The sequence below is a fragment of the Rhodamnia argentea genome, chromosome 2 (genome assembly GCF_020921035.1).
Source record: "Rhodamnia argentea isolate NSW1041297 chromosome 2, ASM2092103v1, whole genome shotgun sequence".
NCBI lineage: Eukaryota > Viridiplantae > Streptophyta > Magnoliopsida > Myrtales > Myrtaceae > Rhodamnia > Rhodamnia argentea.
Window position 1 is genome coordinate 5,190,172 of NC_063151.1, and position 17,645 is coordinate 5,207,816.

At 41.0% G+C, this 17,645-nt stretch overlaps 3 protein-coding genes across 4 annotated transcripts; 1 reads left to right on the top strand and 2 right to left on the bottom strand.

Annotated features, from left to right (window-relative positions):
- Positions 1–496: 496 nt before the first annotated feature.
- LOC115750007 (polyadenylate-binding protein-interacting protein 4) lies at positions 497–6,272 on the bottom strand. The gene is made up of 13 exons (XM_030687091.2): positions 5,943–6,272; positions 4,978–5,099; positions 4,747–4,895; positions 4,273–4,447; positions 4,088–4,122; positions 3,756–3,828; positions 3,621–3,651; positions 2,735–3,015; positions 2,259–2,513; positions 2,022–2,123; positions 1,875–1,922; positions 1,494–1,581; positions 497–900 (listed from the first exon to the last, which is right to left on the bottom strand). The coding sequence occupies exons 1-13, from the start codon at positions 6,103–6,105 to the stop codon at positions 740–742; spliced, it is 1,683 nt and encodes a 560-aa protein (XP_030542951.1). The 5' UTR covers positions 6,106–6,272; the 3' UTR covers positions 497–739.
- A 1,985-nt stretch (positions 6,273–8,257) lies between these two features.
- On the top strand, positions 8,258–13,252 carry LOC115750006 (DEAD-box ATP-dependent RNA helicase 32). Of its 2 annotated transcripts, XM_030687089.2 has the most exons (8): positions 8,264–8,874; positions 9,283–9,558; positions 9,639–9,962; positions 10,698–10,889; positions 11,009–11,164; positions 11,332–11,750; positions 12,268–12,425; positions 12,697–13,252. In XM_030687089.2, exons 1-8 carry the CDS (start codon positions 8,518–8,520, stop codon positions 13,047–13,049), a joined length of 2,235 nt encoding a protein of 744 aa, XP_030542949.1. In that variant the 5' UTR covers positions 8,264–8,517; the 3' UTR covers positions 13,050–13,252. The 2 variants fall into 2 exon arrangements, with proteins under 2 accessions (XP_048130255.1, XP_030542949.1); XM_048274298.1 differs by lacking the exons at positions 12,268–12,425; positions 12,697–13,252 and adding an exon at positions 11,884–12,127 and having other exon boundaries at positions 8,258–8,874; positions 11,332–11,834.
- Positions 13,253–13,573: 321 nt separating this feature from the next.
- Positions 13,574–16,518, bottom strand: LOC115750008 (purple acid phosphatase 18). The gene is made up of 5 exons (XM_030687092.2): positions 16,229–16,518; positions 14,868–15,536; positions 14,261–14,449; positions 14,084–14,172; positions 13,574–14,007 (listed from the first exon to the last, which is right to left on the bottom strand). The coding sequence occupies exons 1-5, from the start codon at positions 16,364–16,366 to the stop codon at positions 13,788–13,790; spliced, it is 1,305 nt and encodes a 434-aa protein (XP_030542952.1). The 5' UTR covers positions 16,367–16,518; the 3' UTR covers positions 13,574–13,787.
- Between the last annotated feature and the right edge of the window lie 1,127 nt (positions 16,519–17,645).

The window sequence follows — 17,645 nt, forward strand, 5'->3', positions numbered from 1 at the left end:
GCCATCTGGTTTAATTTGCAACGTAGTGCAAGAGTTCTCGGAACAAACCCAAGACAACGGTTCGTTTGAATCAGCTCGAAAGGCCTAGCACAGGTTGGAATATGCTCAAAACAGGTGGATCCCCAGATAATCAAAGGCGGCAATGGATTTGGGCAATTAGAGATGAACCGCGAATTACCAGAAATACTAGGGAAACCCAGCTCGACTTAGAATCTTACTCTGAAGTCGCTGTTCCATTAATTAACACCGCCTGCAACCATAAGAATTTACACAGACAGCATCAATGATGATTGCAGATTACTCTTGACAATAGGCTCGGTGACATTTCAGCTAAATAGGTTTAGACTTCAGACCAGGCTGAAGATGTTCCTTCTTATGATTCCCCTCCCCCTTATTTTCCTACTTAGTGGTTGATATCCAGAGTACCTGCTTTGCATGAACTATTGCTGGCCCCAGGCCTTCTGTTTAACTTCATTTTGCACCAAGAGATTCCACCTCACAATTAAAACAAAGAACCTTGTATAATCAAATAATAATCCCTTGACCAGGTCTTACAACGATTTCCCCAAGAGTGCACTCACTTTCAAACTTATATTAAAAATAAAAAAAAAACCTATAGGATGCAGCCCAAAAAAAAAATTAATCAAGAGGAAAATGACCAATCAAACTCTTCCATAGCGAAGAAAAAATGGAGAGAATTTCTTTCTGCGATGCTGACCTCAAGGAAAAATGACTGCATTCACAAAAACTTGGCGTTAAAGACCCCGTTAGCTCTAGGGACTGAAATGGGCCGATCAGTGAGGAAGGGAGATTGCAAAAGCGGCGGGGGGCTTGCAGCTGCATATAGTTGCTGCCCACCAACTGTAGGTTGATGCACAAACGGTTGACCAGGAAGAGTCCCTGCAACAAAAAATGAGATGCTTCCATCACAATTTTTAAAGCTCTTTAAGATTGAAATGAGGGTGTAAGAATAAAATGAAATATAAACAGCGTAGCTCCTCCTTACAATCTTCCTAGACAAAAAGATAGATCCCATTAGTATTCATTCTCTCCTTAGCTAGCACAATGGAGATAAAACCAAAAACTGTGGTTTAGATAATCCGTTGTTGCAAAGATCTCGCAAGCCACGAGTTATTCGACTCAAAGACCAGCTTAAGATACAATAGGTAGGCGATGTTGGTAAAGTTCACTTCAAGACCTGCATCTTTTTCCCTGGCATTCCCCTTGAGCTAAGCATAAAATTTGGTCTGCAAAGAATTACCATGTATCCTCTAATTCTATTCTGCAACCATTACCTAATGGAGCTTATTATACTCCTCTAATTATCTTCAGCAAATAACATGAGGTTCAACATTTTAAATGACAAGATGCCCTACCGTTGTACATACACACCTCAAATTCGTGTGTCCCAAAAATCACCGCAAGCGCAAAAACTATCAATTTGCAATTCTTTGAACGCAGAGACAGGCATTACATTGAAATTCTCTTTTTACCTTGGTGCTTGGGAAACTGGGCTTGACTTATGGCCGGCAAAGGGCGCGGAAAAGCTGGAGAGATGGCAGTTGCACTCTGAACAAGGTCCTTCAAGAATGAAATTAAAATAACGTAAAACAAAAAGGACACCACGTCATTGTGATATTATCAAACAAGGGGGATGTGACTGACGTAGTACAAAATCTTGGTAAAAAGACCACCTAAGATAACAAGCAGATAAGTGTGCACAACCCATCAGATTAAGTGCATTACCATGTAAACTCCGTTAAATCTAAGAATGAAGAGAACCTGTGCAACTAGATTCACAAACTCTATAGATATTGACTGACTTGGAAAAAGAATCAAGACCAAAATGTTTCTTTTTGCAGAATGTGTCTTACCTGGGAAACAGGCATATACAAAAGCTGACCCATTCGTCCAACCATGACCTGAAAAGAAAGATACAAGTGCGGATATAATAGCCAGATGGGGCATTTATAAGCCAAAACGTAATGACTGAACACGAAAAGCATCTAACTACTACTTACAGCTTGAGGATTAGGGTGAACAAAAGTAGAACCTAGTGGAAGAGGATGATGCTGACCACCATATCTAAGTAGCTGTGCCCTGCTCCCCATATTTCCAGCAAACTGCAAAACCAAAAGGCCAGTCAATTTATAAAAGAAGATTCTCTCTCTCTCTCTATTCAACCCCAACCCAAAACTAGAAAGAAAGATTTCTACAAGTTAGGAAAGACAACTCACTCTAAACTATAAATTACTTACAGCCTGCGAAATAGCACCTATGTCGCCGTTTTCAGCAGTGAAATTATTGTACTGTAAAACCTTGGCAGGCACAGATGGCTGGGGTATATAAGTGTTTGTACCCACTTCTGCTTGAGCCGTTGCAACAGGCAACAGAGGTGAGGCGCTTGGTACATAGGGCATTCCTGTGGCTGTTTGTACCAAGGGTGAAGTTGCTGGTACAGGTTTTGTGAGAGCAGGAGAAAAGATTTTTGCTCCAGGGTTAAGTTTAGACTCCTGTGATAAATTTTTGATAAAAAGAAAGAAAAATCTTTGTCAGGCAATAGAATAACGTGGGTGAACGATGCAACTAAACAAATTACATGCACAGACGCCAGTTTTCGTTTAATGTATTAATTAGTTCTATTTTACATACTTCCTCAGTTCATCTTCTCTCAAGTTGCAAGACTACACTGTTACATGCCAACCTGATTATTTGCATTAGCCATGTGGTTTACCTTTGCCCTTTTGTTTGATTCTGGACCTTGTAAATGAAACTTCTCTGTTGGAGATACCATGGAACTAAGGCTTCTGCCGGAGGTACCAACTAAGGATAGAGTAGAAGCCAATCCGCAGCAAGAAGCAGCATTCTCTGATGAAACCAGACTGCAATAGGTCTCATTATTTGATTTCGCGGATGCAGAAGCAGCAACATCGGATGCTTCACTAGGTTGCAATGGTGGCGGCAACTCTGAATGTGTTCCATCAACATGTTTTACTTGGGAAAGGCAAGCATCCGCTGTATGGTAATCAAATTGACATTTTAAAAGGAAATAGTATAAAAACTTCCTTAATTCTCAGCAAGGAAAAGCTTGAACAAACTACATTGCAAGCACACAGAGCTAATCTACCGAGAGCATCATCACAAAAACCTACAGGTGCAAGAAATCCATGTGCATCTTCATTGGGATGCAGACAAAACTATAAAACATTCCAACAGCATGCCGTGCAGAATAAACAGCTTCTAAAGGAGTTCCTAAAAACCAGTGAGAAGCATTTCAGCATCTCATACAAAATAAGCCACAAAAGCCCCTTAGTAAACCACTGTACTCCTATTTAGGCTTTCCTAATACTATGTTGGGCAATTTAAGGTTGGAGGAACACACAGACAAAATTAGAATGTCCCTGTCTTGTTAGTAACTGGACTGAACACCTTGTCTCATACACTTTCGAAAATAAAAGGCAATAGGAGACACATGCATAGAAAATGGATTCCCTTCAAATTCCACCCAACTCTGGAGTGGAACATGGGACCAAGAGGAGAAACACTTCTCCCAATTCTCATTCATTTAGCCCGGTAAATAGAGAACAAAATCCTTTAATTATCATGGAGAATGGACTTACAGCTTGGACTTGAACCTTGCATAGCAGAAGCCTGCAATAAATGACCACATTCATAAATACAAAAGTATTTCCACTGACTCAGTACAAACTCAATTCCACTGAATAAGACATATGCTTCATCTCGACAGAACATACTTTATCATCCCCTTGATACTCAGACTCCCTGTTAAAATCATCCTGTTTGACTTGTGGATTTTCATCAACCTGTCTGGAAGAAATTACAGAAATGACCTCAGGTAGAGAGAGAAACTGCAAGAAAACTAACTGGATAGAAGCATCCACAAGAGCACATGTAATGAAATGGGACAAAGGCACAGAGCTACAGCGTAACCGTGCAATCATACTTCTATTCTTCTCCATGTAATAAAATAAAAACTCATTATGGTGCAGACTATGCCAGAAACCATAGATGCCCCCAAAGTATTACACTAAAAATCAGACTAAGTCAAGAAGCACAGAGTCAATACCTTTCATTTGCCGAGGCATCAAATACTCCTCCTCCCTGAAATAAGCATAAGAATGGTCAGTGAAAAGGAGTAGCTTATTGCATGCCAGTAACAGAACTGGACAACCATTAGCTTCTCCAGTGCATAGGAACATTGAATGGAATATCGGCAAAAACCAACAGAGAAAAGTTGCTGGCCAACAATACCAGAGTGTGGATTTTCCTGCCCCTTTTCTCAATTCCTTCTTCAGATACATTTTCGACTACTTCGATCGACATGCTTTTTCCCTCATTCTCATTTTCTGCTTGTCTTTGCGAACTGACTTTGAGGGTTGGACAGGTATCTCCATCAGTCAATCCATTTCCAGATGGAATTGAAGTCCTGCTTATGCAAAGTAAAAGTATAGCCCACGACATTAATAAATAGCTTTACCATTCTTGGTACAATGATAAATTCAGTAAATGAAAGTGGAAGAAGAAGAACCAGGCACTTCTTCCCTTAATATAAAGTTAGTTTATGATCACATAGAGGTAATATAGCTAACTAACATTGCTGTATTTTCAAAGTTCCATTATCTTCTGGTTATCTCCAGCAGCATATGAAAAAATCAAACAATAATACCTTTAAAGAAACAATACTTGGTGTATAATTTTGCTTTCACAGCATGTTGTGATACATACTTTCTTTGATGGGGTCTCCCCTTGCTTGTGGTAATAGTACCAAACCTATTGTCCGCTCTTGCAACGTCATGCGAAGCAGTTCCAATCGCCGATTCTGATTCATCCCCAGCTATAGTTCCAGTAATGCCATCAGCTGGAAGCTGTACTCCCTACAGCAGAAATGTCACTTTAGCGCATCGATATGTACTTCGTTGAAGTACTCAAAACCCTATAAGAAGTGCTAGACAGTACCTTGGCAATGACCTGAACAAGATCTACCACAAGAATCACAAGCGTTTCGATCATACATCCACTTGCCACATTTGAATTGCTTCTCCCCTTCTTAGTCATCCTTGCTTTCTTCAAAATAACACCTAAGTAAAACAAGCCTAACTTAGTTCTTTCTATTCTTCTGGGAGCACAGATTGTTAGAGGGACATGGAAATGTCTGCTAGATTTTTGCGAATTAAGCTTCAGCAATTGTCCGGTCATACCCCTTTGAAGCAGTCAGAAAACAATACGAGGCAAAGAAAAACCCCAACTGCACAATAAATATGAATACAAAGATTTGGGTTCCCTCCTCTTTCACCAAGCTAATAATAGCACCCCAACAGACAAGAACGAAACTTGTATCGCATCTCCGTGTCAGCAGAATCTTATGTCTTGGTGTTTTCACTCGACTGAATTAGTTGGTGGTTGTTAGAGAATAGTTCTGGAAGTTGCCCAGCACTTATATCAGACAGTTCCATATCCGTTCTACTGCAGGAGAATGCATAACATAGCGCTGTATCAAGTGATTGATATTGATTTCTGCCCTAAGCTTTTCGCAGGCTTTCTTCCTCTGTACTCTATCCCGAATTCTTTCCCGGGCCCTTCTTTACATTCTTTCCAGACCTAATCTCCATTACATTCCAGACACTACAAAAGGGCACCTCAGTTCTATTGCACCCGATCCAATCAACAAACTGTCCACACAAACCAGATTCGTATGAAATTTGCACTCCATCACAAGGATTACGTAGCAATTGAAAATAAATTAAGCCCAATAAAGCAGCGCCACATCGCAACAGAAAACCAAACAAACTATCGAAACTTCTCTCCACATCAAACCCGCGCAAATTTCCTGTACAATCGACCCCTCCGGGTACGAGTTTCAATGTTTCAACAGGTTCATCGGAGAGATCAAACCACGAAAAGGGCGAATTCGCGCAACACACCTTCGACGGAAGCGGTGTGGAAGATCCCAGAATAGACGGAGCCGTTCCTGACGTGGACGTCGACGGGGAGGCCGACGATGCACACGGTCGCGTACAGCAACGATTCGCCGAGCGACGCTCCGTCGTCCCCGTTCCATGACAGTTCCCCGATGCTGCGACCCATCGTCGCTCTGTGTTTTTGCAACTTTCTGATTCGGAATCGCTCCAAATACAGCTGTCGGAGGGCAGGTGAGTGAAGAGAGCGAGAAATGTAAGATTCGTCTCGGTTCGTTCGATGTGCGGTCGTCGGATTGTCCTTAGTAGACAGTGATGCTGTACGATGTTTAAGGACGGCGGGGTGCGCGGTTTCAGATTTCGGAGCCCATCGAATTTCCTATTTTTGGGAGTCCTACATATTCCGCGGGTTTTGGGTCAATTCCAATTTCATTTTTTTTTTTTACTTTTAAACAAAATAAAAGTAAACGCAATAATAATAATAATAATCAAAATATTCTATTTGTCGATAGTAATAATTCATATCCGTACAAAAATAGTAATAATTTATAAAAGATAAACACATGAAATAAAAAAAAATAAAAAAAAATTCAAAACACTTAACACAAAATCAAAATTATAAAAGTTAATTCTCAATCATGTGTGAAAATTTGCTACAAATTCTAATTACATGACGACAACTGGACTTTCAAGAGGAAGAAATTGAGAAGAGGAAGAAAACTTATCGATTGCTCTCAAGGAGAGGAAGATTAGGGTTTCGTAGAATGAGAAAATCAAAGCGTACATGTCAATTACTATTTTATGATTTTGTAAATTCCCAATTCTCGAATTTCTAGCCAATTCCCCCGTTCCTAGTTCAAGAATTGCATAATACTTGTTCCTATAAATATGAAGTCGGGAATCGAATCGAGTATCTTCAAAACCTAGAATTGGACTAATCGATTTTTGATTCTCGCCATGAAACTATGCTTGCCCCAAAAGGATGGGCTATATTGGGACAAGGTCATAATTGGTCATAAACTATTAATCGATATCTTAGAATCTTGAAAATAATGGAAAAAAAAAAAGAAAGAAAGAGAGGAGTTGTTAGTCTTGGAATCTAGTTAGACGGGAAGTAACGAGTTGATTTTTGTGAGTGATCCGAGCGATCATGCGATACCAAGTTCATTCATTGTGCTATTATTACAAAACCACTTTAATATTTACCTAAATTAGACTGGTGATGGATTGAGTTAATTATAACGAGTAATCAAGAGGGCCTAAAACGAGAATATGTAGGTTCTACAAAATCCAACATTTGTGGTAGCTTCTAATACTTAAACTTGGGTCATGGAAATATGATCGTTTAGCCTTTTTCACCTATAAATAAAAAATCGCGTGGCATAAATTTTAGTAATATGGTATAGCAAATGCAAAATTGTATAATCTAAAAGATATACTTTTATCTCTTTTCAAGATAGAATTTTTCTGTCGGAATAACGGAGATATTACTTTAGAGGTAACAGGGGAACTTTGCAATGATTTAAATTATTTATTCCAAAAAATACACTAATAATCTCTGAATTTTGGTTCATGTGCAATATCATTCTTGAATATTAATTTGTTCAATATGATCCTTGAACTTTTATACGATGTTTAATGTGGCCTATGAATTTTCACACATTGTTATATAGTATACGGACTACATTTAACATTTACTAATTATTCAAATACCATATTAAACAAATTAAAAGTCTAGGGACAATATTACACATTGGGCCAAAATTCAAAGATCGCATTGCACGAATTAAAAGTTCAAGGACAATACCGTACATGGGATCAAAGTCTAAAGATCATTCAAACTATTGTCATTTATTTCCATAGCCGAATTTTTCGAGATGCAATTAGAGGTAATTAGCGCGGTGGTCGTTCGTCGGAGTGTGAAAGGCAAATCAATGACTTAGGTAACAACATCCTTAGATGAGAAAATCAGATAAGTTTAACTTCGATCTCGCTGAATCCAAAGATTTATACGTAGCTCTTATATCGTGCCGAGCCTATCCAATGATAAAAGGGCTTAATATAATTCTCAAGCCCACTTATGATAGAAATTCTACGTATAAAATGTTTGATTTGCCTTGATTTGTGGTTCGAGTCAAAATTAGACGGATGAGGCCCCGTTTATTTCATGACATTAATCGCTTTGGCTCATTTACCTTTTGGACCTCTCGAGACCGAGCGGGCCGCCACCGTTTATCGCAATTCCGCCTGCGATGGACCTAATAAAAATATTCATCATTTATACTGCCGGAGCCCATGATCAAATTCCTTCGGAGGTCGTTCCCTTCCTTGAATCCACATTGTCAGCCGTCAAGCGCGAGGGATCAAACTCGCTTTAAATCCACAAGCGGCGCCGAGCGGAAGGGTAGATACGTCAATTTGGTACATACTTCCCTGTTATCTTCTTCCTCATGTGCATTTGCACCGCTCTGCAAAAACCCTAAACCCTCCACAACCATCCCTCACTAACCTCGGAGAAAGCGCGCAATCTCCATCAAAGGTCGCCGAAGACTCGCCTCTCATCGCTCCCCAATCGCCGACGATGAAGCGACCCAAATCGAAGCAGTTCCGCAAGCAGAAGCGCCTCTCGGAGCTCCAGGAAATCGAGCTCCTGGACTCGTGGATCGAGTCCCACAAGCCCGATTCGGGCTCCAATCCCCTGTCGCTGCCTCCGCCGCCTCCCGGCGTGCAGGACGCCGCCTCGCTTCCTCCCTACGCCGGGTCCACGAAGTTCGATCAGCTGCCGATATCGAACAGGACGAAGGATGGCCTGCGCGACGCCAAGTATGTGAGGATGACTGATATTCAGAGAGCTTCGCTGCCCCACTCGCTCTGCGGTAGAGATATTCTCGGCGCGGCGAAGACTGGGTCGGGGAAGACTCTGGCTTTTCTCATTCCGGTTAGTGCGTGTTCGTCCGAATGATTGATTGACTCGTTTTTTAACGTAAGAATGTGCAGAGTTGGGCTTCCCTTTTCCTACGTTTCTGCCGAAATTTCAAGTTGTGAAGAATTTTTTTTTCCTGAGAATTGCTGATCTATTCTCTTCGTCCCTTGACGCTGTAACTTTTTAGTATGCTTTTGGAACCTTGTTACATCTATTGGCAAATCCGAGTCAGATTGCACATGGTAGCTTGCTGCTATAACTCTCAAGTCTCCTCCTCCTTTCTTTTACTTTTTTGCGCTTTCGAATACTTGTTAGTTCGTGTAAGCTACACGTTCAGATACTTTTTAAAATTTTTCCCTTTGAGACATTTTCACTGTCTGAGTTAGGAAGCTTTTTTAGACTCAACCTTATAGCTTGTCCCAGGTATTGGAGAAATTGTACAGAGAACGATGGGGTCCTGAGGACGGGGTAGGAAGCATCATAGTATCTCCAACAAGGGAATTAGCTGGTCAGCTTTTTGATGTGTTGAAAGTTGTTGGAAAATACCATAACTTCAGCGCTGGTCTTCTCATTGGTGGCCGCAAGGATGTTGACCTGGAAAAGCAGAGTGTTAATGACCTTAACATATTGGTCTGTACTCCTGGTCGGCTTCTTCAGCATATGGACGAGACTCCCAACTTTGATTGCTCACAGCTTAAGGTCGATGGAATATTTCATTAGCAATTTGAATGCTGATATATATTTGCTGATTTGAGTTAAAATTTCTGGTCAGGGAACAGGTCTTGGTCCTTGATGAGGCAGATCGTATTCTTGACGTTGGATTTAAGAAGTCTCTAAATGCAATCATTTCGCAGCTACCTAAACATAGACAAACCATGCTTTTTTCTGCAACCCAGACAAAGTCTGTCCAGGATCTTGCAAGGCTTAGTTTGAAGGACCCTGAGTATGTAAGTGTGCACGAGGAGTCTGTGACGGCGACTCCAAACCGCTTGCAGCAAACTGCTATGAGTGTTCCGCTTGAGCAGAAGCTGGACATGTTGTGGAGCTTTATTAGGACACATCTCAAATCCCGGATTCTCGTGTTTCTCTCGAGTTGCAAGCAGGTATTTTAGAACCTTTGAGCATTCTTGACTGAGCCTTGCCATTTTTATTTGCCTCGCCTTAATAGGATACGTAGATAGTTTGCCCTTCTCTGTGAATACTTAAAATCGTGAAATTTTTTGTTACATTGTTTTTGTTGTCTGACGTTTTCTGTTTGTGTTATTAGCATTGTTTTAGGTTTTTATTGACTAAGATTTGTTTGGTGATTAGTTGAATTTGTTGGCTAAAACCTGTGGTTGATTTTTCGGATATTTTCTCCCCAAAACTTGTTAGTTTGTGATATGCATGTATTGAAGAAAAAATTCTTATGCACTGGTGCGTTTACTAAGCACAGCTCTTGCAAATGTTTAATTTCTAGCGTGGACCATTTACTACATGAGTCGGTGTAACCTCAAAATCGAAATTTCATTCTGACCAAACAAATGGGAGGTTCATATTCCTATTATGAAGATAAATATAATTGTACTGGAGTCTGGTCCCATCTATTCTATACAGATTGCTGGTATCAACAGTCAAATATCGCATTTTCAGGAGAATTACTTGCTTCAAGATAGCTTGATTTAGTGGTATGTCCCTGATCAAATGCTTAGCTCAACTCCTCCTCAAGATTACTGATAAAATCTTTTAACCTTTTACTCTGGTTGATGTGGCATTTCAATATTACATTCGCTGTTTCATGTCTGGGTTGATTCTTTTGTTCATAGTTAACTCTTAACACTAAATTGCAATCTTCCTAGGTGAAATTTGTCTATGAAGCATTTAAGAAACTTCGTCCGGGAATTCCCTTGAAATGTCTACATGGAAGGATGAAGCAGGAGAAAAGGATGGGAATATATTCTGAATTTTGTGAGAAGAGGTCTGTTCTTTTTTCAACTGACGTGGCTTCTAGAGGTCTTGATTTCAATAAGGCAGTGGACTGGGTCGTTCAGGTGATTCTTTTTGTCACTGTTTTTGGTGGATTTATTGATCAGATTGTCATCTTAATTTTTATCGGGAAGGAGCAGTCTATTCCTATTTATAAACTTCTCAGATCCTTTCGAACTTGTAGGTCGATTGTCCAGAAGACGTTGCATCTTACATTCATCGAGTCGGTCGCACAGCTCGATATTTGTCTGGAGGAAGGTCAATTTTGTTTCTGATGCCATCAGAAATGAAAATGCTTGAAAAACTAAAAGCTGCCAAAATTCCTTTGGAACTCGTTAAGGTAATGCATTCTCCCTGGACCTATTTGCCTTTTGGCTTATGGTTGAGTGCAGCATACTAGACATCTCTAAAGTTGCTTATGCGGTACTTTGTGTATGCATTTCGTTGATTAACATGTGGTATTGGCACCTCAGATGCTGACATGGCTTTGATTCGGGTTGATTCCAGGCAAACGAAAAAAGATTCCAACCAGTTTCTGGCTTGTTGTCGGCCTTGCTTGTCAAGTATCCAAATATTCAGTATCTTGCTCAAAGGGCCTTCATAACATATTTGCGGTCGATCCATATACAGAAAGATAAAGAAATCTTCGATGTGATGAAACTCCCTGTTGATGACTTCTCAGCATCATTTGGTCTACCAATGACTCCGAAGATTCGTTTCTTAAACCAGAAAATTAAGTCCAAAATCATCTCAGAAGAATCTTTACCTCATGAACCAGAGAATGCTGTGGGCAAAAGTGAATTGAAGGTCTCAACAGAGACTCTGATGGTGAATGACTCTAAACAAGACGAAGAGAACGATTTACTTTTGACTGATGATGATGCGGATGAGGCTCAGCCAAAAGCTAATGAACTTGAAGATGTAATGTATGTTTTTCTTTTTGTATTAGAAAATTGTTACCCAAAGATAGTTTATGCACTCTTCAGTGTCGGCATAGTCATAGTTTAGACATCATATAGTTTATGCACTCTTCAGTGTCGGCATAGTCATAGTTTAGACATCATCCTTGTTGAAATGATCAGAATGCAATTGTGCACAGAAGCAGGCTACAAAAAGATCGAAGGAAAGATTTAAAAATTGAAATTTGCATGTTCTGTCTGTGGTAGAATTATCTCTTGTAGTTTAGGAGGAGCGTCAACAACCACAAGTTGGTTAGGATTCTACAAGTTACTTGGTTTTCTGCATCTTGAAGATCCTCATCTGTTGCAGCTTGATTTGATGTTCGCAAAAAAAGAGAAAAACATTTGACCATCAACAACCACAAGTTGGTTAGGATTCTACAAGTTACTTGTTTTTCTGCATCTTGAAGATCCTCATCTGTTGCAGCTTGATTTGATGTTTGCAAAAAAAGAGAAAAACATTTGACTTGCTGTTCTATTGTAGACCGGCGACTCGGGTTTTGAAGAAAAAGAAGCTTAAAATCAATGTTAATAGGCCAGTGGGAACTAGAGTTGTCTTCGATGATGAAGGCAATACCCTACCCCCACTTGCTAGGATAGCAGAGACCCAGAGTTCAGATGGTGCTCTTTTGCTTGACAAAGGTATGTACCCCTACTCAAGTTTATTAGTGTTATTAGGTTTTTCTTAGAGAGTAATGTTATGTTGATGTTATTCAAAATTGAATCATGGATTTCTTGTGTTGATGCATCTTGCCAATGGTGATGTATGTGTGTGTTGTTTTTTTAATGGGTATTGGGTTGGTGTGCATGTCATTCCTGGATCCTTACTTCCTGACTCTTTGAGCAAATGAATAGCAGAGGACGGTTTTTATCCGTTTGCAGTTATGCGAATTTGTGTAGTTATTTATTGCAGGGAAGAAAGACGAGTACTATAAGAGGATGAGAGAGGAGATGAAGCAAATGGATAAAGAAGACAAACTCCTTGAGCGACAGCGCCTTCGAGAAAGAAAACTCAAGCAAAAGATGAAACTGAAGGGAGGGAAACCCAAAGACGACGACAATGAGGGTGAGAGTGAGCTTTCAGGATCAGACAGTGAAGCTATGGAGAACAGAAACCGAAAAAAGTCGAAGATATATTTTGACAGTGACAACGATGATGGCACACAAAATGAAACCAATGATAAGATCGATCAGAAGTCTGACACTATATCTTTGGCAGATCAAGAGGCATTGGCTCTTAAGCTGCTGAGTTCAATGCACTCATGAATCAACTTTCGAATTACGAATCTAGTTGTGAGATTAAATTCTTCCGACTGGCTTTACTGAGTTTTGTACCTGGCACATTAATGCTTAGTTGAGGTAGAGATTGTATCTGGAGGTTCTTTATGCGAGAGCAACGTAAATATTTGGAATGCCTACAAATATTTGTCGGTGTGCATTAGTTGAAACCGGAAGATGTTACAAGTCAACTCTTACCATAGTGGTCATTTGTTGCTGCCTCTTTATTTACAGTTGCCGTGCTTTCATTAGTCAGTATGCAAGAAATGTCATAATCACAATCCCAGGATTTAAATCTTCCGAGTTTTTGTAGATGTGAAGATTGTCTAATGCCAGGAACACCTAGTGAGGGGGAACGACGATTCCGCTCCCACCAGGGGTTCTGCTCCTGCCCTAGGTCGTAGGCAGCCCTAAATAACAAGCAGCAGCATAAATCTGAAACATGGCTTTAACATGTATTTGGTATTTGGCTAGAAGAGGCATAATATAGGTTGCATTTAACAAGGCCGTCATGCGCAAAAGAGACCTGAGGGCCCTCAACTCTTCCAGAAATATATATATGTTTTGCGATCCCACTGGGTTACAGTCAATTTTGCAACGTCTCAAAGTACATACCGACATCCCAATCCAAAAAAGTACATACTGACAAGCCATCACCCGAAACTAATTACATCATCATAAGGACTTCATATCACCATTGGCATCAGGACTTCACACCCGTGAATACTAAGGAGCCATGAGAATTTTCCTCAAGGAGTGTCTCTTTTCAGTGAGGCAACCTGAACTAGTCAAAGAAGTTATCCACAGCTGGTCGGACCTCAACGGCTCATCATCATCATTCCTATGCCAGCTCCAGAATGCATGTGATGAATTCACAACCTTGAGCTCACCGTGACCAAAGCTGGCTTCACGGAAGACAGACCACTCTGGCGGGGGGTCCTTATATCTGTAATGATGCACAGGAGCTATATTAACATTTCCAGATGCACCCATCACTAGATTTCTTTAGAGTGAGGACATACCTATGAGCTAAACCTTCTCTGTTCCCCCCATCACCAATGGTAATGTGAACAACACCACAAGGATCAGGTTTTCCACTATAGACACGTTTCTGTTCAGTGACAACAAAAACCTAAAATCACGCCTCATGCACATAAATTAACAATGGTAGATGAAAAGTTCTAGGTAAAGGGTCATACAGAGCGCTCATAAGCATGCACATGTCCCGCAAATACTAGGTCCACCCCAGCTGCATAAAGCAATGGTTCCATGGCTTCCATCATCCCATCGCCTTCACCTTGGTGAGCATAGTTACTGTTATACCAAGGTGCATGGAACAATACGATCAGCCATGGAGTTTTACCGCGATCAACCTTTGAAAGATCAGCCTGTAGATTGAGAATAAGACATATGTCAGCAGAGAATTCAAAACCATCAGACGCAAATGAGTGCTAAATATCAGCATAAGTCCTTCGCATCAATAAAAGAAAAAAAAGAACAACATATGATAGCTGATAATGAATGCCTTTGCCTTTGACAACTAATATTGAGATTACTTCGCCATTGCAAGGTCAAGATTCAATATTGCCTCATTAGCAAAACAGTAGCTTACACTTCATTTCAAGTCTATTTACTTCTTAAAAATATATTCAATGATATGCAAATTACAAACTCCATCTATCCCCTACAGATGGCTGACAGCACAAACTTCCTCCCATGTAATCATTGCATTTAATTGATTCACTACTGCATCCGTAGTATTGCGACGACTTCTGCATGACAAAGAAGAGGGAAATGAAGAATAACCTTCAACCAATTATACTGCTCTGAGTATTCATCATAGCCTGTGTATGAGCCTAGCATGATGATATGGATGCCTGCCACCTCAAAAGAGTAGTATAGATTCGAACTCGATCCACTTTCCTCAAATGGCATCTTCCACCTAGCATTATAGGACTGAAATCCATCTTTAATCAGTGGAATTCTCTCCTGCTCATGGTTTCCTTCTGTTACCATCCAAGGCCTTGCACTTGCAAGTGGCTGTACCAGCTCACCAAATGTGTCCCAGCGATGCTGTATGTAATCAGCATAGGACAGATCCCCAGGAAGGAGATGCACATCGTACTTGCATTGATCGATGTGGTCTAGTGTTGATTTAGTCCAGCCAGTTTGGCCCAAATCTCCTGCCACAGCAAAAGTAACCGGAAGTTCAGCGGGAGGAGTCTTGAGCTGGAACTCAGGACCCTCTCCTCCACATCTGTAGAAGTATGCAGTGTTGCTCTCCAATGGCCCGATAACTGTATGGTGTATCTTTCCAGAGCTATACAATATATAACTATAAGAAGTGCTCTCTCCTTGAGCTATAGTGTCATATCGACCAGGTGATGTTCCATACTCCACGTATGAAGGGGAAGATTTACCATCAGTGACCCATGAGATGCGCATATGTCTGTCTCCAGCTAAAGAAATGTGAACCTGCAAGAGTACGGATTTGATACCGTCACATAATGTACCAATTTGAGATCTTGGTGAAGCAGTTGGAACTCATCTCAGAATAATACTGGAAATCACCAACTATTGACCAATCCGCTGATCGTCAAGCGAACAAAGTCAACACAACAATAGAACAAGACAACCAAGCTTCTCCCACTAAACAAACTCAATCAACACATAAATTGAGAAAAAGATCAGACCTACAGTCCTATGGAAGATCAATAACAGATCATTCAACACCTTGGCCTTCACCATAAATTGGTGATACTGCTAAAAAAACAACATAGTTTATGAGGACGGTGTAGGGCGATGAGGCTGACTGTAGTCATCACACTGATAAAGATACAGCTAGTAAACTTGGTAATAAACGACTAATCTTTATATGATATGAGACTCCACATCTGACAATCTTCACCACAAGATGAAACACGAAGCAAGTGCAGCTTCAGAAACACAACAAGAAGCTCCAACAAAGCGACCATTTTCCTGATAACAAGGAGATCGCAGAAGCGAGCCGAATTCAACCCCCACCGCAACGATAATCAACAGAAAGGACGACCCAGGTAACGGAAGCCATGCTAACTTGACGAACTTCATACCGGAAAAGGAGAGGGCTTTCGAAATGAAAGATCGGCAGAAAAAAAGAAGGAGCGAGAATTGGCGAAGTCCTTCACCTGCTGGGGATAAGAAGAGGCCTTGCGTTCCGATGGGAAATCGAGGGTCTTACGAGGTTGGGGTCTCACGTAATCGGCCGCGACAGTACCTGAGAAGATCCACAGAAACAGCACTAAAGTCGGGATCTTTCGTTCCATGGCGGACTTCAAATCCTTCCTCGTTTGTCAGGGGATGTTCATTCCTACTCGCCCGACTTCTCCAGAGCTCTATCTGCTCTTCTTGGTCGCTTGAGCAAGCCATGGCCATCCTGTTGGTAAAGTGGGAAGTGAAGTGACGCGATCACCCCTTCAGGCATCCGAGGCCTCTGAGGCTTTTGGTTCTTTTGGGCCTCTTTGTATAGGGCCGCTTCCTCACACTATCCACTCCAGTGATGCAACTCTTTTTCCAATATATAGCTGTGCTCTCTCTTAATATCCTAAAGGTCCTTATTACGCCTCATTTTGTTCTATAGTTGTTTGTATGATTCAACTTTTTGTTCTTCCATACTTTCACTGCCTTCTTCTAATTAATCGCGCGCACTTTCTATTTTTTCTAATAAAATCCTTCTACTTAAATATAATGTCTAATCAAGTCCCCCGATACAAAATCCAAATCAAATCCTGTGACATGACCGTCAAAGGATACCAGAGTATGATGAGCGTTAAATAATGCGTGAGTCAATACCCACCATAGATAGTGACTTGGTGGGACCAAAATAATACGAATTTTGTACAATGAAATCCGGGCTGATTGAAGTGAGCTAGTATGCATCCGGCCTCTGGTAGACAACTTCTCCATAGATGCCCGTCGGCACGAACTCCAACTTCCAAATGGAACAATTATTGCCCGCATCCGGATCACATGAGTGCGGATCACATCCACTGTCGAATGCTTTCCTCCTTCAAAAGATGCAACAGCTTCAACCTTGGATCCTCTCTGACAACTTTCTCCTTGCTCTCATCCACGTTCCATCCCGGCACGATCAAGCTCATCACTCGGAACTCAGCCGCCTCCCCGGAGTTCATCAATGACGAGCGCATTACGAGTAGGAAATAGAAGTGCAGATCCATGCAGAACCCACGCTCTTCGAGTCCTCGTGTTCCGCGCCACCGCCTCGTCCAAACGCTCAGCTGATTTACGGTTGCGGCATGAGCACCTGTCAAAAGAATTTGACAGTGCACGTGCGTGGCACGTGCATGGTTTGTGCCACTCAGATAAGAAATGACTTCTTTTCATCACTAGGAACATCCCAACCGCGTGGGAACTACTGTTCCTTCTTTTGCTGGAAATTACATTCCTTCGCTTATCTCTGGAATTACCTTTCCATTCCTTTCTGGTTTAAAAAAGTTATCAAGACTCCCGCAGGACTCATTTTCCCTGCAGTTTCCAAGAAACCCGCCTCCAATTCCATCCTTAGTTTCTTCGCATTCTTTTTCT